The sequence below is a fragment of the Hemibagrus wyckioides genome, linkage group LG22, assembly GCF_019097595.1.
Source record: "Hemibagrus wyckioides isolate EC202008001 linkage group LG22, SWU_Hwy_1.0, whole genome shotgun sequence".
NCBI classification, from domain to species: domain Eukaryota; kingdom Metazoa; phylum Chordata; class Actinopteri; order Siluriformes; family Bagridae; genus Hemibagrus; species Hemibagrus wyckioides.
In genome coordinates this window covers 8,067,251-8,091,712 of record NC_080731.1, presented here as the reverse complement: position 1 = coordinate 8,091,712, position 24,462 = coordinate 8,067,251, and the positions used below count along the sequence as shown (strand labels likewise).

Sequence of the window (24,462 nt, the reverse complement as noted above, 5' to 3'; positions counted from 1 at the left end):
TATGGGCAATTTAGAATTACCAGTCAACCTAATGTGGAAGGAAACCGGAGTAAACCCACACAGGCACGGGGGAGAACATGCAAACTCCACACAGAAAGGCCCCTGCATGTTCAAACCTGGGATTCAAACCCAGAACCTTCTTGCTGTGAGGCAACAGTGCTAACCACTAAGAGGCAAGAATCAACCGGAGTACCCCTACGCAGACACGGGGAGAACATGCAAACTCCACAAAGAAAGGCCCCTGCCTGTTCAAACCCTTCTTGCTGTGAGGCAACAGAGCTAACCACTAAGCCATCACTGCACATTTCATTAGGAATCAAAACTATACCCACCTACACTGCTGAAAAATCCAGTTTGGCCTGATCAGTCAAAGTTGGTCAAACTGGTAGATCATCTTTACCAGCTGGTAAGTGCAACTGTCTCACACCTCCAGGATCCAGGATTGATTCTTGCCTCTGCCCTGTGCGTGCATGTTCTCCTTTACTACTCTGGTTTCTTCCTCCTGTAGAAAGACCTGTGTGGTAGTCAGACTGGCATCTATTAATTGTATAGAGGTTGGCACCTTGTCCTGTATGTCCTCTGTCATGTGCCCTGAGTCCTAACCTCTCAGTGACCATGTGTAGGACAAGTGAAGATGGATGGATGGATCTGAAGCTGGATGGATGGATGGAAAACAAAACAAAACATTGATTAGTTCTTTTAACTAATAAGGCAGCAATAATTCAGGTAGAATTAGCTCAGTCTGGAAAGTTTGATTTTTAATTAAGACAATTTTTAATATACACCGATCAGGCATAACATTATGACCACCTGCCTAATATTGTTGTTGGTCCTCCTTTTCCTGCCAGAACAGCCCTGACCCATCATGCACCACTGTTCCTTCCTTGGTCTTTCTCTATTTCTTGAAGTTAATGAGAAACTAGAAAGTGCAATGTAAAGTTCCCAGTCCTGAAGACTTCCCCATGGTGGAGAATGTGCATAACTTTATAAAGCATTCCATATTTATTTATTTGAAATAAACACCTTACAGAAAATCTAACCATGTCTATACTTACAGTAATTCGACAGAAAACTGAGAACCTGTAACTAACCAAATAACCCTTGAGGAACTCCAGCAAATCCTATGCCTAGGCCTTAGGGTAAACTGCCAGGTCGCGGTCATCAATGATGGAAGTGTTGAGACAAGACAAGTTCAGTTCTGGGTCAGGGAAAGCATAGCATTGTTTAATTTGTCTGTCAGTCCTTAAAAACTGTCTGAACCTGAAAAAACTGGGATTGGAGCTTTGGTATCGTCTCTTTAGGGGGAATGTTAAAGTATGTAGAAGCCTGCAAATGTTGGTTCTCATTCATTGTGGGGTTAAAGTGGGACTAGAAAGCTCAGAACCAGCTAAATAACCTTTAAAGAACTCTTTCTTTCAAGAGTATATCCTTAGAGTCGCCCTACAGTAAAAATTCCAGATTGTGATTATTATTGATCATGTGCTTTTCGGAATTATTTCTGGAGTTATTGGATGCTCATCTGATTGTAGGAGAAACCCGGTTCTGGCTAGACGTGACGTTAGGGCACTGTTGCATCACAGCAAGAAGGTCCTGGGTTCAAACAGACAGGGACCTTTCTGTGTGGGTTTCCTCCCACAGTCCAAAAACATATACAATAGGTTGCTTGGTGATTGTAAACTGCGCATAGGAGTGAGTGTGTGGTTGCGGTTATAGAAAATGGATGGATGAAGAAGATATTCTAGAAAGCTTTGGGATTCTACAACTGATGTTTCAGAGTACAAACACTAATGCTAAAACCTCCCAAAACTATGGGGTAGTGGTAGCTGAAGTGGTTGTTGATTAGGGTTCAAGCTGCCACTGTTAGGTCCTTGAGCAAGACCCCCCAAACGCACCCTGCTCCAGGTTTGGGGCATCATGTCTGACCCTGTGCTCTGACCCCAGCCCTCTAAAGGATGGGATATATGAAGAAAGAACTTCACTGTGCAGTACTGTATATGTGACAAATAAAGACTACTTAACTTAACGACCCAAATACCCCCCCCTGAGGAACTCTTTCTTTCAAGACAGTATCCAAATATCCCAAGACTCACTCAGATGTTTTCTAAAGAATCAAGGGACAGTCAAAGCTGGCGTGCACGACCGACAATACATTAAAAACACTCCTGGTGGTAAACAGCGAGGGGTTTAATTGAAATTAAATTAAAAATATGAGTACCAGATCTATTGCATTATAGTAACAGTACAGTTCCAGGGTTACTCTACAAGGAAAAAGGAGAAGGGCATGTAGTTGTACTTAAAACACAAATGCACAATGAACATTCAGCTACCACAGATTGCACACCAGATACTGTAGTAATGCAGTCTAACACAAGACCACCAAAAAAAAAAAAGGGAAAAGGAATCCATTTTACTTTTTTGTGTGTGTGTTTGGGGGGGGGGGGGGGGGGGGGGGGGGGTCAGGCCTTAATTTTCATACATGGAGTACAAAAAAAGTCAACCCGGAGTGTTTCAGCATATCAAGTCTACTCTATACACATCTCTCAGGGCTTTTTAGAATCAAATCATTTAATAATGCCATAGAAACGATGGAAAAGAAAAAAAAAAGAAAAGAAAAGAAAAGAATAATAATGCCGGACATGTACAATGCACTGACACAGAAAGTCAGCTGTGTTAGACATGCAACAAGTAACCCAACTTGCTGAAAAATGTACAATAATCAATCATAAAAAAAGGAAACATTAGAATTGCATAAATACTTTGTACAGTTCATCTTGCTGTAAAGGAACAAACCACTTTAAAATGACGGCATACAACATAAAAATGCATTAGATAAAACCATAATCATTAATATCTGTACTTCTTCTTTTATTTGTACATGTAAAGGTGCGAAAATAATTGATATAGCCATCCGGCCTCGTGATGTCAGGATTGCACGGTAATTTACAGTAATCATACTCAACTGTATGGCAATGTACGGGGGAAGAATATGAAGAAAGGACATGTTGTGCACGTGTTATATTTCTTGCTTTAAAGTGATTTGTTTCTCAGGTTTTTTGTTTTTCTTTCGAAGGAAAAAAAGAAAATACGTCTCTTCCTAATGATCGAAGCAGCACTTTCGATGCAGTATTGCCCACAGTACCACTGAAGAAATATAAAGAAAGATAGAAAGAAAGTCTCGTGTCATCATTTCACATATTAAGAAAGAAAAAAAAAAAACGAAAACAATTCCAGTTCATTTCCGACGTCGGAAAATAATCGAATCCCTTTTCTAACAATAAAACACTGAATTTTTCCGGTACAGTCTTTTCCTCGAGGCACACGAGTTATTTCTCAAACACGGTCAGGATATTTCGAGGAGTTCCTCTGGCATCTCTGTGATATTTAAAAGGAGTCGCGTTAGTGTCGGAGAGAAGTATTAAAGCTAGTAGTGAACGTCAAGAGACGAGGATAAACGGTACATATCCCCCGTTAGCCTCCGCTTAAAATAAAAAAAAAAAAAACAGTGGCATTTTCTTTTTTAATATAATCATATTCTGATATGTTGTAAAAAAAAAAAAAATTAAGATGAAATATTTGGGAATGCTAACGAAGGGATTCAAAAAATAAGAAAATGTTTTTTTTTTTGTTCATAAATATGTTAAAAATGTTTTTAAAGGCAATTTGGCAACAATGAAGAAATAAAATAAAAATAAAAAAAATAAAGGAGTCTATAACTACTGGCAACGGCTTTGATACTGTGGGCAACACATCAACGTTAACACATTGTAAACAAAATGATTTGCATAACTAGGACACGGTAATAATGCCAACCCACAAACATTTATTATTAACATTCATAGTCCCCGATATTATACCCGCTGGGATGCTGTGCCTCATGACACCGACTACACACGACTGCTTTAGGTTGTTTTTTTTTGTATTTTTTAGTAGTTTTAAAGAGTCAGGAGTGGTAGGTTATAATGCTATATTACAGGCAAAATGTTTTCATCTTTCTCTCTTAATAATGACTTTTCAGTTCTAGTTAAAAAGGCCATTTTGCTATTTACAATATTAACAAACTTTGCTTCGCTTTTTGCACAATCTAAAATGTTTAGCAGTTGATGGAAAAGTCGGACGTTGAGAAGAAAAATGACTACCCGGTGATCTGAAATAATGGACATTAGTGGTAATGACGTTCTGTAGAGGGAGGTACAGGTCAGTGTGTGTGTGATTTTAGGGTTTTAGTTTTTGGACCCTTCCTCTGAGGCCCGCTCGTGCTGCAGGTTGTAGTAACAGTTCTGACACACGCGAACCGGAGAGGATATCTTCAACCGCTTGATCTCCGACTGGAAGCGACTGCACCTGAGACGTAAGAGAGAGAGAGACGGCATTAAATCGACACCGTCTTGACTGCTGTTTGTAAAGAATAAGCCTGGATATGGAAAAGAATAATATTAACATTTGTGTATAATTATATACGTCCATGCCTACAGCTTTTGTTCCACCCTGTAGAGCTCATTTTCCAAACTCTTCTCCTTTTTAGTGTCAATGTTAATAAATATCAGCAATTTGTAGTATCTGATACACCTGTACCATACACCAGTACCAGGATCTCACACACACTACCACCTGAGTGTCGCTGCTATGTTGTGAACAATCCACCCACAGTATATCTGATCCCCTGGTGGAGTGAATCTAATAAACTGCATAGTAATGGGATGGAACAGAGTCAGTAATTGTGTGGCGGTCTGTAAAACTCTGTCGGCTTCCACAATGGCTTATATAATTTTGGTTCTAGTTGAAATGTACACCGATCAGGCATAACATTATTTGCAACGACATTTATGAGCAACGACAGGTGACGTGAATAAGACTGATGATCTCCTCATCATGGCACCTGTTAGTGGGTGGGATATGTTAGGCAACATTTTGTCCTCAAAGTTGATGTGTTAGAAGCAGGAAACATGGGCAAGCGTAAGGATTTGAGCGAGTTTGACGAAGGGCCGAATTGTGATGGCTAGACGACTGGATCAGAGCATCTCCAAAACTGCAGCTCTTGTGGGGTGTTCCCGGTCTGCAGTGGTCAGTATCTATCAAAAGTATCCTTTGAGTCCTGTAAGTTGAGAAGTGGGGCCTCCATGAGCCTTAAAGGATCTGCTAATAACATCTTGGTGCCAGAATCAAACAGCACATCTTCAGGGATCTAGTGGAGTCCATGCCTTGATGGATCAGGGCTGTTTTGGCAGCGAAAGGGGGACCGACACAATTTTAGGCAGGTGGTCATAAAGTTATGGCTGATCAGTGTATGCAAATCATGCAACATATTTCAGGTCAGAAAATTCTATAGTATGTATAGCAGAAAATGTAAAAATTTGGCCATGTGATGGAATTTTTCAGGTTGCCACACATTTCTTGACTGAAAAGGTTTGCAGATATGGTAGGTAATAAACTAGCATTTAATGGTCTTTATTAGTGATTCACACAAAGTAGTTTTCTAGATAACATTTTCTACATATATATATATATATATATATACACGTTTTATTTGTATAATGCTTTAAACATTAGACATTGTTATGAAGCTACTTTAGAGGAATATATAAATAAGGAATATACATTTTTTTAATTTCTAAATCTAAAACTAATGAGCAAGCTTGGCAAGAAAAACTCCCTGAGATGATATTAGGAAGTAACCTTGAGAGGAACCAAAGGGAAATAGAGGATAATGTGATTATAAATAATATCTCATCTATAACTATGTAGTATATAGTACTTATGTTATAATCACTTATTTTTGCTAGCCTGATCTCTGTCCAGTACCTGACTTACAGTTCCCTTAAAAACAAAGCGAATGGAAATCAAAGCCGATCTTACTTCTGGCAGAAGAGCTGGCCGCAGTTCCTGCAGTGGTGGCGTCTCTCGGTGAGTGAGAAACGCACGGCACACGCTGAACAGCCCTCCACCTGCTCGTCCTTCACCCAGTGATCTGCGGCTGAGCGTCCTGGCTGTTCACTCACTGACCAGCTGAAGACGCGGCCACGCCCATCGCCCACCACCACCTTACTGTGGTCCCTGAGGATAGCGCAGGATTGATATATAACTACATGATCCAAATCCAACAGGAAAAAAACCCGTCTGTACTACACTATATTCATACACACAAGCATGCACACACACCCTCGCACACATTCTTTCACACACACCCTCATACACTTCTTCACACACCCCTTCACACACACCCTTACAGACACCCACATTCCTTCTCACTCCACTTCACACACACCCTTACACACCCCTCTCATACACACCCTCAGATACCCCCCTTACACCCACCCACATACACTCCTTCACAAACACCCTCTCATACACACCCTCAGATACCCCCCTTACACCCACCCACATACACTCCTTCACAAACACCCTCTCATACACACCCTCAGATACCCCCCTTACACCCACCCACATACACTCCTTCACAAACACCCTCACACACACACCCTCAGATACCCCCCTTACACCCACCCTCATACACTCCTTCACAGACACACACCCTCACACTCCTTCACACACCCCCATACACACCCTCACTCACACATACCCACACACACCCCTTCACACACAACCTCACATACACCCATGCGCACTCCTTCACACACACCCTTACACACCCCTCTCATACACACCCTCAGATACCCCCCTTACACCCACCCACATACACTCCTTCACACAGACACACACACCCTCACACTCCTTCACACACCCCCATACACACCCTCACTCACACATACCCACACACACCCCTTCACACACAACCTCACATACACCCATGCGCACTCCTTCACACACACACTCCTTCACACACCCTTCCACATATACACTCACACACCTTTTTGTGTTGAGTGAAAACTAAAAAACACGAAAGTGATGAAGGTTTCTGTCATCTGGATCATGAAATTCAATCATTTAGAAGAAATTAAGGTGACTGAACTGTTCTGATCTTAATGCTCTCTGACTCTCAGCTATATCTAACAGCATATAGCAGTCCATTGGCTACTTCATAGCATATTTACATAAATGTCTGTGTGGGGAATGTGTCCATCACTGTCTCCAGTTATACAGGTCATGCTTTGAAAATGGTTGCTGATGAAGTCCTTTTTTTAATAATAATAATAAATAAAAAACAAAAGATCTGCACCACATATTGACAACATGACCTTGGTAATAACAGCATTCCACTATAGAACTATTTACGCTCGTCTAAGCAATTTCTTTTTCTTTCCTGTGTTTGCATGAAAGGCAGTTTTGCTGTTATTTCACTTATTTAATTAAATTTAATTATATGTGACATCACCAATATGCTTGTTGTATGCATATGTATGTGTGTACATTTACATGTATTACATATGTGTGTATATATATATATATATATATATATATATGTATATATACACACACACACACACACACACACACACACACACACATTCAGAAACAAACAGAGCTTACTTCGAGATGGCGAGGGCTGTGATTTCAGCTGGCTGAGCATTGTCCTTGCGGTCAAAAGCAGTGTGCATGGTGAGTTTACTCCGGAACACCAGCTGTCTCTCCCATCTGTAGCCTGCACAGGGGGAAAAACACAAACAGCAACAAGAGCTCAGCTATGAGATCTGCCAGCCTCACACCCACGACCGTTGGGGTGAGACATGCTACCTCAAACAAAGAACGGAATCTGTCGGCTTGAAGAATGCTGTGTATTTCTTTGTGATGCTAAATTCCAGTGTGGAAGCAGAGGGGTGAAAATGCTGCATGGTTGAAATCGAGTCTAAAAGGAATGAGGCTTCTGAGAGTGAAACCGTTTTAGATCATTTATTTACCTTTGAACAGCTTAACTTGAGGGAGACTTTTATTTAAAGCAAGCTATACGTGAAACTGATAGTGCTAATGTGACATGCTGGAGGACTTCATTAAATCCTTTGAAGCAGATGATCACTGCACCAGTGTAACAAAATATACATTGAGTTTTGAGTCCATGGCTTCTCTTTTGATTCATTTTGTTTATGGTAAAATTATTTAAATCTTCTATTATAGGATGAAAAATGGTGTCCATTAACATGATGTGCAGTTTCTTACCTGCTCTGAGTTTGTTATAGGGCCGTGGCTCTATGCTGCTGGGCTGAATGGGCTGTGGCATGGGCTGTGGGTTGTTGTTGTGGGGGTTACTGGGTGGATTGGCAGGTCTGGTTTGTCCCTCTGAGTAGTTGACGAACACAAACCCATCCTTCTCATCAACGCTGAGTGAGTCGGACCAACGACCCGAGTCCTCCAAGCTGGTGCGTGGAGGCTTGGGCCGGTGAGAGTTACTCCCAGGCTGACTGTTCGGTGCCTGTGTTTTACACTCCTGATTCACGCCGGCCTCCTCGGCTTCTGATTCGCTGCTGTCTTCGTCTGCAGCTTCCTGCCCATCTGGAGGACACGCATATGAGTCATAAAGTAAACTGAATCAGGATTAGTCCTTAGTGTGGGTGTGAAACATATGATTCCAGATGAGCACGACTTGTCTGTAATGCTTTGTCAGTGCTTTCTGGGAACTAACTGAAAATAAACCTTCTAATGTACCACTAATGAACATGTTAACACAACCATAACATTAAGAAGACTTCTGGACAATGATAATGTGCATTTACTCCCACCTCTGCCTCGGAGCATATTCACACCTAAACTTGTACCTAAGGCTGCTGGTGTAATCATGAAGACTCATTCCAGGTAAGAAAATCTTGATTGTTATTTCACTATTTTGCTTGCTATATCACAAAAATAACAGAATTTTTGATCATGCATTATCACGTCATTTGGTCTACCAGTAAGTGAGTTTGCTGTTCTTTAGGAATGACCATACTTTTTCACCTAGATATTTGAAATTATCCAGAGATGCGCAATATTTTACATACAGTATGATACTATTGATACAGTATGATACTATCATACTGTATTGATACAGTATGATATGTACACTGATCAGGCATAACATTATGACCACCTGCCTAATATTGTGTTCTCTCCCCTTTTGCTGCCATAATCAGCCCTGACCCATCGAGGCATGGACTCCACTAGATCCCTGATGGTAGCAGCAGATTCTTTAACTCCATGGGCCCCACCTCACAACTTACAGTACTTAAAGGATAATTACTGTACTTAAAGGACTTACAGGGCTTAAAGGATACTTTTGACAGATACTGACCACTGCAGATCGGGAACACCCCACAAGAGCTGCAGTTTTGGAGATGCTCTGATCCAGTGGTCTAGCCATCACAATTTGGCCCTTCGTCAAACTCGCTCAAATCCTTACACTTGCTCATTTTTCCTGCTTCTAACACATCAACTTTGAGGACAAAATGTTCACTTGCTGCCTAATATATCCCACCCACTAACAGGAGCCATGATGAGGAGATCATCAGTGTTATTCACTTCACCTCTCACTGCTCATAATGTTATGCCTGATCGGTGTATATTTGATACAGCTGTCAGCCAAGTAGTAGTTTTGAAGTGAGGTCAAAGATACTTTAATATCTTTAATATAACAGAAATGAACTACTGAACAAAGGAAGACGTAAAAATATGTATAAACATTTTAACATTTAACAGCTAAATAACGCTCAGTGTAATAAAAATGCTTATATCTTGCTTATATCTTGTGAATTCACAAAATATCAATATTACTAATAATAGCTTACAATAAATCTAGTGCAGTGTATTAGTGGATAGGAAATACATTACCGATTTTCTCCTCCGCACAGCAGTCTGGGGCATCTGGAGGCTCGATTGGCTCGGGTGCAGGAGTTTCCGGGACTTGCAGGAACTCCATTCTCCAGAACTACAAGACAAATGCATTAAATAAAGCCTCACATTATCTTGACATCTATTCAGCAGCAGTGCACTGAGGAGGTCATTACCCTAACGACGCCATCTGAATGTCCTGTGATGATGACGTTCTGTGTGTCCCATTCGTTCATCTCAGACACACAGCAGCACAGGATCTGCTGACTCCGCCCGGTGAACGTGTTGGCACTAGCGATAGGGTTGCCGTTAATGCTCCACACATGGATGTATGTCCCCGCACAGGACACTATATCTCCCTGTGCAATAAAACATTTAAAATAGTTATCCATCTTTAGGTTCGTTGTCATTAGTCTCCAGTCAGAATACACTTTGTGAAGGAAACCATCAGTATGAGGTTTGTTTAGATGGCTAGTACAGACAATAGAGCATTGACCAACTTACAGTGAGCTCATTTATACAGAGAGCAGACACTGGAGCACGGTGACCTCTCAACTGTGTGACAAAAGACAGTTTATTCAGGTCCCAGATGATGCAGGTTCGGTCCCGAGAGCCACTCACGACAATGTGATAGGCAGAGGACGCTGTCAAACACGTCACGGCGTCTGTGTGTCCCAGCAGAGCCTGGAATAAACAAGCCTCAGTCAATTCACTGTATGCATGCATTATAAGGCCAAAAGTTTTTGGACACACCCATATATCCTCACACCTTTAATTGTATACGATATCTTTGTATGCTGTAGCATTACCATTTCCATTCAAGACACACAAACATGTTCCAGTATGACTATGTTTCTGAGCACGAAGAGCTACATGAAGATACGGCTTGCGAGGTTTGATGGGAAGAACTCAAGCCCTAACATCAACCACACTGAACACCTTTGGGATGAACTGAAACACCCACTGCACCCAACACCTCCTCAGCCAACATCAGTGCCTGATTTCACCAACGCTCTAATGCCTACATTTATTGGAAAGCCTTCCCAAAAGAATGGAAGTTATTGTAACAGCAAAGGAGGGGACAGATCCATATAAATGTCAATGGATATTCAATATATATATATATATATATATATATACACACACACACATACACATATATATACACACACACACACACACACATATATATACACACACACACACACACACACACACATACATATATACATATATACATATATATATATATATATATATATATATATATATATATATATATATATATATATATATATATACATATATATATATATATATATATATATATATATATATATATATATATATACATATATATACATACACACACACACACCTTACAATTACATCTAATTGTAAAACCTTGTGTTCCTTCACCTGTTTGAGTGTGAGTGTCTTGGCCTTTTCTTTAGAAGGACTCGTCTCCCAAACGCAGATAGCTGTGCTTGTGCCACCGGTAATCACCAGTTTAGGGTTTGGACAGATAGCACACAAGATCTGAGCCCATTCAGACAGACACTCGTACACAATCACAGCCTGCAAAATATCAAGTGGATTAGTTAAAAAAAACAAAAAAACAAACTGCACAAAGACCAAGAAGTCAACAGCAAGGTGAGAGTATGAGTAAATACACTGCACTAATATGTGGACACTAGGGGGCACTGTTACCTCTAGAGTCAAATGCAGAACAAACTCACCGAATTATTAACATTTTTTTTCCTTATTTGGAAACCAATACTAACGTCTCGAACCAAGGCTTCAAGTTTAGGAGGCAGCTGGAAAAGCAGATCTATTGGAATTACCCGAGGAAACGGCCTCAATTGAAGGGTTTGTCTAAGGTGATATTATATGAATGGAGGAACATGGATTCAAAACATTTATTTGTTCTCTAATTTTCTCTAAATGCAAATGTTTGGGCTGTGTCCCAAACCACATAGTTTAGCAATACCATTGGTGTCGTTACAACAGAGTGTGTTTGGGATGCAGCTAACTGTTGACTTTAAAATAGGAACATAGCTTAAATTGACCTAAAACTCTACTAAATAAAATCTGTATCCAGAACTCATGTAACTACATGCTCTTAATGGCTGCTTCACACCATCCCATCCATTATTTTCCTATAGCTGCATGGCTCCTGGTATCATACTGTTCCATCCTTACTTACACAAAATAACAGACTAATGCTCACATCTGTAGGTCTCCTAATAGCCATTTTTTCAAACACAAATTTTTCGACTGTATTTTTTACATGCTGCGCACCGCAGGCTCAGGTTTACAGAGTGGAAAAAGTTGCTGACCTTGTCAGACTCGTAGTTGGCCAGCCGGCAGCTGAGGTCTGCATAGCCCCAGGCGAACGTCTTATTCCAGGCAGGGGGAACCAGCACTTTGTTCTGCTCTACAGCCAAAATGCCCTTATCAGTGCATACTATCTGACCCACAGGCTCCTTCAGCTCTGCAACACACAGAGAGAGAGAGAGAGAGAGAGAGAGAGAGAGAGAGATGAATGTTATAGATAAACAAAATTAAATCGTATTTAAAACAGCTGAGATTAGAAAATGATCTCGTTTGCATAATGCTCTTTCATGCTAATACGTGTTAATGTTTTTTTTAAATAGTGCTTTAATGTCATTTTCTAACTCCTCATTATCTGTCATTCACCGCAAGACATGATTCTTTCTTTAATACGATCCGAAGTCATTCTGCAGGTACACTGATTACTGGTTGCGATTTTCCGCGGTACCTTTAACGGGAGCCAGAGAAGGCCGCAGGTTGTCTAGATGGTGGAAGAAGATCTTGTCTGCGGTGGAGTTAACGGAGGCGACCATGCCGGGGATCTCGCCGTTTGACTTGCTGCGTACGCGCTTAGGGGGATGGGGCTTCTTAAACAGCTGTAATGAAATCCAAATAACAGCATTATGTGTATATTTAATCTGTGCTGTTGAATACATCACACACGTTTACTGTCAAGACACGTGACATCAGTGATAAGTATGAGTGACATGTTTTTAATACCGAGTCAAACAAAATAAACCGAAGCCAAGGAAGCGAATCCGTATTACTAATCTCGCTGCGAGTTCATATCAATCGACATCTAAACAAACCATTTGCATTATCTACTTGATGCAAATAGCTCTTGCACTGGTAACAGATCAATCCCACAATGCAATCTGAATCCCAGCATACAACCTGATATATTAGTTTCAGAATATTTTATTAAGCTGCTTATATTCACTTATATTCACATAAGACTTTTTATATATTTTATAATACTATTTAAAATAAAATATTTTAAAATATAAAATATTTTCTTTTAATACCGGCATCAAAACCATAGATTTTTTTTGTCTTGAGCTGTGACCTGGACGTGAAATAACTCTTTAGAACTTTTGGAAATGATCTGCTATGACCAAAAAGCAGGTCTTGTAGCTGCTTCCGCTAGCGCTGTATTAAAATACATATTAATAGGAAATGGGAAAAAATGGGAAATGAGAAAATACTTATGTATTAAAGCAACCTTATAAAAATGTCTAAGAAGGAGACAGTGCAGGTTTTTTTCCCACTCAAATCCGCTTGGTCACGCACCTGTTTGGGGATCTGGCCGAAATTATTGATGAAGCCGATGGTGGCCGTTTCTTTCAGAGGGTCATTGATGTTGTAGATGTCCACTTGACCCTCGTAGAAGAGATGATGGAAAACGTTTACAGCCTCCACGGCTGGAGGTCCCTGCTGCTTGTAGCCGAATATCAGGTCAATCCATTCGTGTAGGTGGGCACTGACATAGTCGCACTCTAACGCCTGGCGAGACACAAGAGCAGAAATAGAAAAAGTTGTTACGAAGACATTTTACAAAATGACAGCAGGTTTCCCAAATGACTTGAATGTATATGAACATGGCAGCATCTTATTTATTTTATAACTGTAGCACAATCTAATGTTAATTATAGCGTGGATGCTATGATGAAGTAAAAGTGATGTTTTTTGTCACCTGTCTGTGAACCCTGATGAACTCTCTCGGATCTCCTTTGGCCCACGGAGGCAAAATCACGTCTCCCAGTCTAGTGCCATTCTGTTTACTTCCTGTATCACAACAAGAACAATCCAAGCGGTCACATTTACCTCTGTGCACACCCAAAATGAGCTTAGGGGAGCTTTGACAAAGAACGTTTGCTACCTAAGTCAAAGTTATTAGAGTTGAGCAGGAACTCGGGGAGGTAGAAGAACTCGGGGATGAGCTCCTTGACATCGGCCATGTTGTGTTTGGAGGCAGAGAGCCAAGCTTCCCGCACGCTGTGGAACATCCGGTCGGCTAGATCAAAGTGTCCCCCCTGCAGAGGGGAAAAGAACAAATGGAAACAAATATACAAAAGGGCAGAAACAAGCCACTGGATATGAAGAGAAAAAAATCTGTCAAGCAGCCTGAAGGCATCCTGATTTGTGACTGTTTACCTTCTGTGAATAACCTGACTGAGAGAAAAACAATGCAATGTAAATATTGCCAGAGTGGAAGCAAGATGCTGTTATTGTGCAGGCAGTTTGTCTAAAAAGTTGTTCCTGAAACTGCAGAGTGTAGATAATGGAGGGGGGAAAAAAAACTACCTGCAGGGCCACAGACTGCAGAGTGCACTATATCTTCCTTAATGACTGCAATAGGATGTGTTAAATTGCTTCCTTTCTGCAGTTTAGTAACCAAAAATATGCAAACTACACAATTCTAAAAGTGAATAGTAAGAAATAAACTTAGGGAAGCGCTGTTTATATATAAATATATATATATATATATATATATATATATATATATATATATATATATATATATATATATGAAATGGTGTGCTGCTGAGTTATATCAAAAAATAATATAATGTTGACTTGCTATATACAACATAATAATGATCCAATGATTACCATTTTTCATTCCTAAAAGAACACCACGCTCTCTTTTCATCCATTTATCGCTTCATTTAATGTTTCTGAAACAATTAGCACTTACACCGATCAGGCATAACATTATGAGCAGTGACAGGTGAAGTGAATAACACTGATGATCTCCTCAACATGGCACCTGTTAGTGGGTGGGATATATTAGGCAGCAAGTGAACATTTTGTCCTCAAAGTTGATGTTAGAAGCAGGAAAAATGGACAAGCGTAAGGATTTGAGCGAGTTTGACGAAGGGCCAAATTGTGATGGCTAGAGGACTGGATCAGAGCATCTCCAAAACTGCAGCTCTTGTGGGGTGTTCCCAGTCTGCAGTGGTCAGTATCTATCAAAATTGGTCCAAATCCGTTTATGTGGAGTTTATTATTTTTCAGAACCAGCACACTGATATAAGGATTAGGATTACAGAAGGCAAAACTATTCAAGCTCCTGTTAATAGAAGATTTATCAGCTATCAGAATCAATAATTCGACTGAACTATGTGGTATAGTAGAGAAATAAAACATGATAAGCATATTAAAGACGCAAATTAGCTCAAGCTCAAGAAAGGCTGAGTAAATGGGATGGAGGAAGGAGATGAAATGAGGTTTGTCAATGAAATTGTTTGAATAGAAATCATACAGTTCTATGAATTGTTGCATATGATCAGGATGTGAGAGGATCTTTGAGAAGAGACTTGAGAGACTCCCCACTCACCTGCAGTCGGAGGAAGATCTGCGTGAAAGGCTCCATTCTCACCAAATACGAGGCCACGATCATGGCTGAGGAGTAGTGAGTTCCGTAATGGTACGCTGGAGTCTCACCTAAACGAAAACACACAAGACCTTTTCAGCACTGACCTCAACAAATATAGAACTCCAGTTAATAAATGCCTCTCTTGTCTGAAACCCACCATTAGGATCCTCCCAGTCTTTAAATCTCTTCTTGTACTGAATCAGCCGGTCATCCGTCTGAGCTCCCATGGGCTTGGACAGATTACGGAATGTCTTTGGATTATTAAGGTCCAGTTCCTGTGCACATGACATGGACGATCAGAACACATTCAATTTGGCTCAACATGATAATTTCAGAAATCCAGCTGGATTTCTACAGGAATATCATTTATACAGATATTGCGGACACCTTTTGTAATGACACAAAACCTTAAAAAAGTCATGCCACAGTGGATGTTTCATAGTAATCATAAGCAGCAGACTTTCTTTAGCTACGTTGAATGCAAACAACAATGTAAATTTAAGGAAAGCAGCCAAGACTAATTACCCCGACCAGGCATAACATTATGACCACCTGCTTAATATTGTGTTGGTCCCACTTTTGCTGCACAAAACAGCCCTGACCCCTAGAGGCATGGACTCCACTAGATCCCTGAAGGTGTGCTGTGGTATCTGGCACCAAGAGGTTAGCAACAGATAAAGGCCCAACCTTGCAACTTACAGGACATAAAGGATACTTTACATGACTTAAAGGGTACTTTTAATAGATACTGACCACTGCAGACTGGGAACACCCCACAAGAGCTGCAGTTTTGGAGATGCTCTTCATCAAACTCGCTCAAATCCTTACACTTGTCCATTTTTCCTCCTTCTAACACATCAACTTTGAGGACAAATCTTTGCTGCCTAATATATCCCACCCACTAACAGGTGCAATGATTATCTCTTCATCAGTGTTATTCACGTCACCTCTCACTGCTCATAATGTTATGCCTGATCGGTGTATATCCTCTAGGCTTACTTACATATTGTTTCTATCAGTACAGGACCTAATTTGCGATATAATAATCCATGTGCATATTTATGTATATTTTTACATCTCACGCCACTGAAGCGTCTTTCAAAAAAATCTTACAGCATAGTTGAACATAAAAGTCTCTAGGTGTGCACCAGCTCAACAGCAGGAAGCTAATATTAACCTTACTTTAAAACACGCCCCTGCCTCGTGCAAGCGACCTTGTATTAATCAGCGTGTGATGTTTTTCAAAACAGAATCACCAGGATATAAAAAACCCTCTAAAATATCAGCATGAATTCAGTCAAATGAAGACATTCAGATGCTTTTGAAGCAATTGCAGGCTGATAACATTATTGTCCGAATAATAAGAACCTTAACCTTTGCATTATTTCTGAATTTCAGCAATTTAACTCGAGTCTATTTGTGTTTCTATTTTGGAAAGATCACGGCTTGTTGTTTCTTCACTATGCTAAATTATGCTTCATTTACAATTGCTTAAAAAAAAAAAAAATAACAGAAGAGGCAGCGTAGAAAGAACTACAGCATTATCTAGGCTGTAACATTTTATACCACTGTTTTTTTTCCCCAGCAATGCGGCAAAGCTATTTACCTCACAGTCGTAGTCAGCCAGGATCCAGGGGAAGACCGGGTACTGCATTAAGTCATTGTAGGATCTGCCGGCCAGGGTGTTTAGGTGCATTAGATACTGAAAGTTGCTGATCTCTCCTCTCTGAGAAGGAAGAAGTGTTATGTTTTAGTCCTCCTGGTCATTTTAAATGTCTAGTAACAAGAAAAGTGAAATGCTGGACTGTTCTTCCACTTTTCAAAATGAGTGAATCCTTTCTGAGCTGAATCCATGTTAAACGGCTTACCTCCCACCGCTGTGTTACTGATTTCTCTCCAACCAAAGTGCTGAGAAGACCCGACCTGAATAAGAAGACACAAATACGATAAAGCTATCTAATTTGCAGGGTGAAGACATATACGAGCGTCAAGCTTGATAGACGTACCCTTGCTCTACACTGGTGTTGGGTCGCTGACCAGAGACCGACTCTGAGCTGTCTGCTAATGAAGGAACAACTGCCAAAAACCTACAAATAAATCAATAAATTTAATGCATCATTTATAAGAATGATTGACATTTGGAATGAACAACAACTTTAGGCTATCCATAAAATACCCCTCACCTTTGATAGACCTTGTTCCTGACTCCTTTCTGGAAGGCCAGGAGGTAATTTCGCCCATCGCCTGAAAACACCTCCACTGCCATTGGCTATAACAGAGAAAGCATTTATTAGCAGGGGGAAAAATATAAATAAATAAATACATTGGTTTATTTACATTCCACATTCAATCTGCGAATATTCCTTATATTGTATAACATTCTGTATATATTGTAGACTGAGACCACTGAAGGAGGCAGGAGGTATTTCCTAACCGGTGGCCATCAAACTCTATAACTCCTCCCCTTTCAGTATGAAGCAGAGCTGACCAAAAAAGGAAAAATGGGCAAGCGTAAGGATTTGAGCGAGTTTGATGAAATTGTGATGGCTAGACCACTGGATCAGAGCATCTCCAAAACTGCAGCTCTTGTGGGGTGTTCCCGGTCTGCAGTGGTCAGTATCTATCAAAAGTGGGCCAAGGAAGGAACAGTGGTGAACCGGCGACAGGGTCATGGGCGGCCAAGGTTCACTGATGCACGTGGGGAGAAGTTAATAAGTTAATGCTGGTTCTGATAGAAAGGTATCAGAATACACAGCGCATGACAGGATCAGGGCTGTTTGGGCAGCAAAAGGAGGACCAACACAATATTAGGCAGGTGGTCATAATGTTTATGCCTGGTTGGTCATTTATATTTATTTTTCTTGTAATCTGAACCAGTCTCTGGCAAAAGAATTTCCTTCAGGATTAATAAAGTTTTATCTTATCATATCATATTACCTGGAGCAGGTAGCGGCGCTTGTGCACCTCCTTGATGTCTTCGTATGCGAAGATGCTGCAGGTCCGCTTCAGCTGACTCTGGCTTTGTCGGGCTCCTTTGGGGATAATTGGCTCGTGCATGCTGGGTAATGATGGAAACATCAACAATAAGCCCTATATGGCAACATGTGGTGGCCAGATAATCACTGCAGGAGACTTTAGTTCTGTCTGGATCTGCTATGTTGGCATAATTCTCTCTCTTCCACTGAAATAATTCCATCCCAAATTAGAAAAAAAAAACCCAACTCGGCTGTTTATTTTTGTCCTGTCTGGATAGAAACATCTCTTGATTCTACAGAAAAAAGCCAGAAGACTGATCCTACAATATTTATTCGTCAGATAAAATATTTTCGCCAGCGAAAGGGTCCCTGAGACATGTATTTCCTATTGCATCATAGTGGGTTACTGTTAGAAGAAAGAAAAAGCCTGTAAACTTATTCAATTGACTAGGGATAATGGCTCACATTATATTTAAAATTATATATTCGACACCATCATGGTTTTAGTGTTCTATATATAAATTCATGATCCAATAACCTGCACATATCGCTATGTGAACACTGAAGAATGTTCATTGGCTCAATCGCTCGCTCAGTTTTAAATTACAGCCGTATGGAACCGAGAGTTTCATTACATAGGGATGAGATGAGAGGTGCTGTCTGTATATCGTTAATGTTATCAACAATAAGGACACCATACAATCATCTTACAGTGATGTAGGAAACTTTAAGCACTCTTTAGCGTTCCTATAATAACAAACGTGTTACAGCTAGGAGTGGAATGATTAAGAAAACTCATGGTATGATGAAACATACGACACAATAACATGCTTTAGGATATTTTACAGAACCCTATAACTAGCAATGGGCAATTAAGACATTTATGTCACAATATTTTTGGAAGACAGAAGTGTATATACACTATAAGGCCAAAAGTATGTGAACACATGTATCTTTGCCAAACTGATGCCAGAAATCTAGATCTAAATCTAAATCTAGATCATTTCTGTATGCAGTAACATTACAAATTTTCTTCGCTGTATCAAAGAGGCCCAATCTTGTTCTAGCATGACTGTACCCCTGTGCACAAGCAAGCACGGTTTGCCAAGATTGGAGTGGAAGAATTTGAGTGTCCTGCATAGAGCCCTGACCTCAATCCCAATTTGGATGAACTGGAACGTTGACTAAACCCCAGGCCATTCAAGACTGGAGGTTAATTATTACAGTAAAGAGGGACGAAATCTTGAATGGGATGCTCAGCAAGCACATGAATATACATTTACATTATTGGAATATGGCAGACGCCCTTATCCATACAACTAATCAATTGAGGGTTAAGGGCCTTGCTCAGGGGTCCAGCAATGGCAGCTTGGTGAACCTGGGATTCACCAACCTTCTGATCACTAGTCCAACACCTTAACTACTAAGCTACCACATGAGATGATGGTCAGGTGTCCACAAACATTTGGTCATATAGTGAATATAAACATATTAAGACAAACAGATTAAGAAAATCCATCCACCCATCAATGCTACATTTCTTACTGTCCAGTAATAATCCCTTAAACAGATCCTACTGAATTGATTGATGCAGGTAGCAATGTGTACAAAATAAATCCCTACAGCCAAAAGATTTGGATCTCACTTTGCAGGAAGCGTCTCGATGTCTCTGATCTCTCTGGTGACGGTCATAGTGAAGCCGTCAATCACGTAAAAATGTTCCTTGCCAAACAGCAGCAGCCCTTCGCTGGTGTCCAGTCCTTGGACCCGGGCACAGCGATACATGTGCTGAATCTGTTTACACACATGGGAACAAGGCCTTTAATATATGCACATAAACTACTGCAATTTCATCCAGAACCAGATTAAAACACTGAACACAAACAAACGAAACACAACTGATTATAATAAATAAATGACTGAGTTTATTAACCTTCTCTCCCTCCTCTAGCAGGCGGAGCAGGGTGGTGTTGTCCGTCTTTTGCTCGTCGTCCACAGCCCCACACTCCAGCAGCTCCTGTAGCTGTTCTGGGCCGTCCTCGTCTCCGCCGTCCGCTGTGGAGCGGGAACGCTTCAGAGGAGCTTTTACGAGACCTGTGAGACAAATGCAGAAATGTTTTTAGTTTATATTGAACCTGTGATGAGAATGTCTATGAAAAAAAAAATACATGAAACCAGTCATCCGAGATGCGGAATTATCTTGGAAATAACGAACAGTCTTGATTAGTAGACTAGAGGCAAAAAGGCAACTTCATCTGCCTAAGCTTTCCGCCAAATCTGGTTCTCCTAAACCCTGCCAACTGCCTCCATGTGCTTTTTTTTTTTCCTTCCTTCATCTGCAATTTGCATCATGCAGCTTTGTACCAAACAACAATTAGCAACATGCTGTGATTTAACAACACAGTTGGAGTGGTAATAACCTGATTGCTGGAGAACACTGGAGCACCGGGTCCAGTTTGCACTGAATGGTGTGGATCGAGCATTTCTTAATGAAGGACTTATCAAAAGTCTTTTCTCTTCATCTGCAGTGGTGGTACTTATTCACATTCTGGAAAGATCATTAAAGGATTTTTTTTTCCATCCAGGAAAGAAAATTGGTCTCCAGTGACGCAATCAACTTTAAAAGTTTGAAACGGTTGAGCTCTATTTTAGGGCAGGAACTGGAGAGGATTTCAGACAGAAGAGTAAAACACGCTGCATTGTTTTCATCAGTGACACAAGGAAATTAGTCGCTGTGTTCTTATGTCGCATGATGTCTTCAGTGTAAAACCATTACACTGCGTTTCACTTCTATCCATGTGGTGGAATCCCACAACACTGCAATCACTGTCCAGTCACAGCCGTAAGCACTACTAGGGGTCTTTTGCAAGCAAAGAAGGACAGAAGGGTAATAGTATACTGTTAAGCAATTCGGAATTGCATTAAAAAGTGTTCATGTGACCAAAAAAAGGAGTTTATTAACATTACTGACGTGATTTGAGGAACAACATGGTGTGCTGTTGATTTAAAAGCAAGCTCACAAACTCTGGACCAATATTGAACTTTCAGTACTGTTTTTAAATGGTCTAGCCAGGTTTTTTACCTTTGACCCTTGCGATGGTGTCCTCTCCATGCTCTGGTTCCTGCTGTGTGCTCTCTCCCTCTGTGCTCTGCTGGATGGAGTGCTGGTACATGCCCGGGTTTCCCGACAACAAGCGCATGTAGTACTCCTTACTGTCGTAGCTGATGGCTCTCCGGTAACGCACCGGCTTCTGGGAAACAGTGGATGCTTTGTTAGGTGCTGAGACGCATTTAACTTGACTGAAAACGAATGCAATCTAGCAAAACAACTGAATAATCAAAGCAAGTAGTAGTAGAGGTGAGAAAAATTCATTTCAAAATCACACCACACATACAACCATGACTTATAAGAGCAGTTGATAGCCCTAGCTTACAATATTTCATTTTCCATTTCATAATCATGCATTACCGTCAATATTATTATCCTGCAGTCTGAATGCATCAAGCAGACCTTATAATGGGTTAAAATTCACACAAACACCTTTCCTGTTCAGAACGATTCAGCAGCCTCGTGGAAACATTTTCACAAACATAGGAAGGAAGATAAGCAAATCCTTTCATATATAAATATATATCCAAATATTTCTGGAACATAGAATCTTTAAAGCCAGAAACTGTGAAGGATTTGGCCTAGCCAGCATCTCGCTACTTTCAGTGAATAGGAGTAAATCCTTGTTGAATCTTTCATTCATTAGACTAGGTTATACCTGAATTGGGACACAGCCTGCTGCCCACAAGAAAGGTAATGGAAAAGTAGTCTTATCAGAGGGAAAGTGTTGGCTAAAAGCCTGTTTTAAAGACACGATTAAGTCTTCCATCATGTCATGTGCAAATTGCTAAACTGAGCAAGTAAAGAAATACGCCATGTTGCATCAAGCTCACTCTGGCTTTCCACACTGAACTAAAATCCTGGCCTGGGGAATTCTTATTCCTATTTATTCGGGTTAGTGATTAAGCATACTGAATAACAGGAAATGATATGACCAGTGGAGAATAATTGTTGGCTCGAGCACTCTACCTGAGAGCTGTTGTTGGGCTCGTTGTCAGGCACGTAAGGGTAATGGATATAAAACAGGTCATTGCGAACCATCTTCTTCCTCATTCGACAGGGCCCTTCTGTCATATCCAGCTGGAACTTGTCTAGGTGTGAGCCAATTGGAGGTCCCCAAAGACCTCGCTCACGTAGCAACTCGTACTCGATTGCTGCCCATTCATCAGTCACGTACTTCAGTGCATTCTGCTGCCTCTGTTATAATAATAATACAAGAATAAAAAAAGATTTGATGAGATAAAAAAATGGATTTTGGTGTACAGTATACCACAAAATGCTTCATTCTGATTGGTCAGGAGCAGCTCTGACACTAGGCTCCAGCTGCAAGGTTTATATTAATGTGCTCATCCTAACGTGCTCATCACTACCACAGGAGGGCTTTATGGTTTCCTGCTACCATGAGAAGCAAGCAACTTGTTTTGTGGGTCTGACAGTTGAGTCAACGTTTCAGTGCACATCAGAGGAGCTTCTTCAGTCTGAGAGAAGTTGGCAGGATTCCTGCCCTTCCTGGATCCTTGACCCTGGAGCATACAAATTTGTGGAATCCTGCCAACCTCCTTGAAAGGATTCAATCTGACAAGACGTCTAGTTGACATGACTCAACTTCCAGATAACCGTACCTGGATGACTGAGAAACAGAGACGTATTGTTTTGTGGGTGTTGCACAATATAAAGGAATAAAAAGTATGGTGTGATGTTCTCTAATAAACAAAAACCGATAGGAATGGATCATTTCTGCGCACAACAATTTGTGATGCGCTGCTGATGATCGGTGTTGTAGCAGCAGACCACCGTAGGTAGCACTGTCGTTTATTTATTTCCTTAATCAACATGAACTGGTGTGTTTTACTTCATACAGAGGTTAAAGTGAAATTATAACTCAGCTATTTGCTGAGTGTTTAATAAAGAAGAATTGTTCTAAGCACCATGTTTTCTGTGTTGTTCTTTCGGCTGTTCCCTGTTCGGGGTCGCCACAGCTGATCATTTGGTCCGCATGTTTCGATTTGGCACAGGTTTTACACCAGATGCCCTTTCCTGACACAATTTAATCCAGGCTTGGGAGCGGCACTGAGAGTTCTCTCTTCGGTGGCTGGGTTAAGCTCTCTGCCCAGGAATCGAACCCGGGCCAAAGCAACAAGAGCATGGGATCCTGCCGCTGGTCCACCAGGAGGCTCGCAACATGTTTGTGTGTAAGACATGTAATTGCAATATCAGCTTTCCCATTCCCATCTGTTTAAAGGACATATCTCTCTCATGTGCCTGTTTAAGAAAAGGTGACAGAGCTGAGCAACTCTGTCCTAAATGTAGGGTGGAGCTAATTTACAGGCTAGAAAAATGTATATAAAGGAAAAGACAGGGCAGAATCACTTTATCTACACAACTGCATTTGGAAATATTGTGATTAGTGCTAGTACCACTCTGAAACATTACACACTGCACCTTCAACGTTTGTGCTGCAAGAACGATGAATTGCGTAGAGACAAAATTTGCACGGCTCATCATCGTTTGCAAGTCTGATGTCACCTGTCCTGATTGACAGTCGACCTGAGGTCACAGATTTAACCTTGCAGCAGCATATGCGCCATTTTTGAGCAGAGCAGGAAATCTAAATCTGCATCTGCGAAAAATCAATATCAGCTGCCTTCAATTTCAGACGTCAGACCTAGCTGTTGCTTCGGATGACAATTAGGTCATATTTGATCAAAACATACAGGACTGAAGGGCTGAAATGTTCTCATTTTTATGTTTGAGATTCTCACCTCTTGGTATTCTTTGTACTGCATGGCCACTAGATCGCGCACCACTGCAATATGCGTGAACATCCACTGGAAGGTTTCCTTGGGGAAACAAAAAAAAGAGAAAAGATTTCACACATTTATTTCAAATTAATTCAAAGACTAAAATGAAAT

At 40.7% G+C, this 24,462-nt stretch overlaps 1 protein-coding gene across 5 annotated transcripts in view; it reads right to left on the bottom strand.

Annotated features, from left to right (window-relative positions):
- Window positions 1-2,146: 2,146 nt before the first annotated feature.
- Window positions 2,147-24,462, bottom strand: part of wdfy3 (WD repeat and FYVE domain containing 3) — a 95,125-nt gene continuing 72,809 nt past the window's right edge. For 2 of the 5 annotated variants that reach the window (XM_058375128.1, XM_058375125.1), the window contains exons 41-65: window positions 24,313-24,390; window positions 22,520-22,747; window positions 21,524-21,692; window positions 20,375-20,535; window positions 20,087-20,235; window positions 18,404-18,524; window positions 17,650-17,735; window positions 17,473-17,553; window positions 17,335-17,389; window positions 17,073-17,192; window positions 15,624-15,741; window positions 15,428-15,534; window positions 13,967-14,120; window positions 13,781-13,872; window positions 13,378-13,590; window positions 12,536-12,683; window positions 12,093-12,247; window positions 11,173-11,331; window positions 10,258-10,437; window positions 9,930-10,112; window positions 9,754-9,850; window positions 8,110-8,442; window positions 7,486-7,597; window positions 5,854-6,051; window positions 2,147-4,341 (exon numbers count right to left, since the gene is read on the bottom strand). In XM_058375128.1, coding sequence (XP_058231111.1) covers window positions 4,221-4,341; window positions 5,854-6,051; window positions 7,486-7,597; window positions 8,110-8,442; window positions 9,754-9,850; window positions 9,930-10,112; window positions 10,258-10,437; window positions 11,173-11,331; window positions 12,093-12,247; window positions 12,536-12,683; window positions 13,378-13,590; window positions 13,781-13,872; window positions 13,967-14,120; window positions 15,428-15,534; window positions 15,624-15,741; window positions 17,073-17,192; window positions 17,335-17,389; window positions 17,473-17,553; window positions 17,650-17,735; window positions 18,404-18,524; window positions 20,087-20,235; window positions 20,375-20,535; window positions 21,524-21,692; window positions 22,520-22,747; window positions 24,313-24,390 — 3,618 coding nt within the window. In that variant the 3' untranslated portion in view covers window positions 2,147-4,220. The remainder of the gene's footprint in view (window positions 4,342-5,853; window positions 6,052-7,485; window positions 7,598-8,109; window positions 8,443-9,753; window positions 9,851-9,929; window positions 10,113-10,257; window positions 10,438-11,172; window positions 11,332-12,092; window positions 12,248-12,535; window positions 12,684-13,377; window positions 13,591-13,780; window positions 13,873-13,966; window positions 14,121-15,427; window positions 15,535-15,623; window positions 15,742-17,072; window positions 17,193-17,334; window positions 17,390-17,472; window positions 17,554-17,649; window positions 17,736-18,403; window positions 18,525-20,086; window positions 20,236-20,374; window positions 20,536-21,523; window positions 21,693-22,519; window positions 22,748-24,312; window positions 24,391-24,462) is intronic. The other 3 variants (XM_058375127.1, XM_058375129.1, XM_058375126.1) reach the window with 2 other exon arrangements.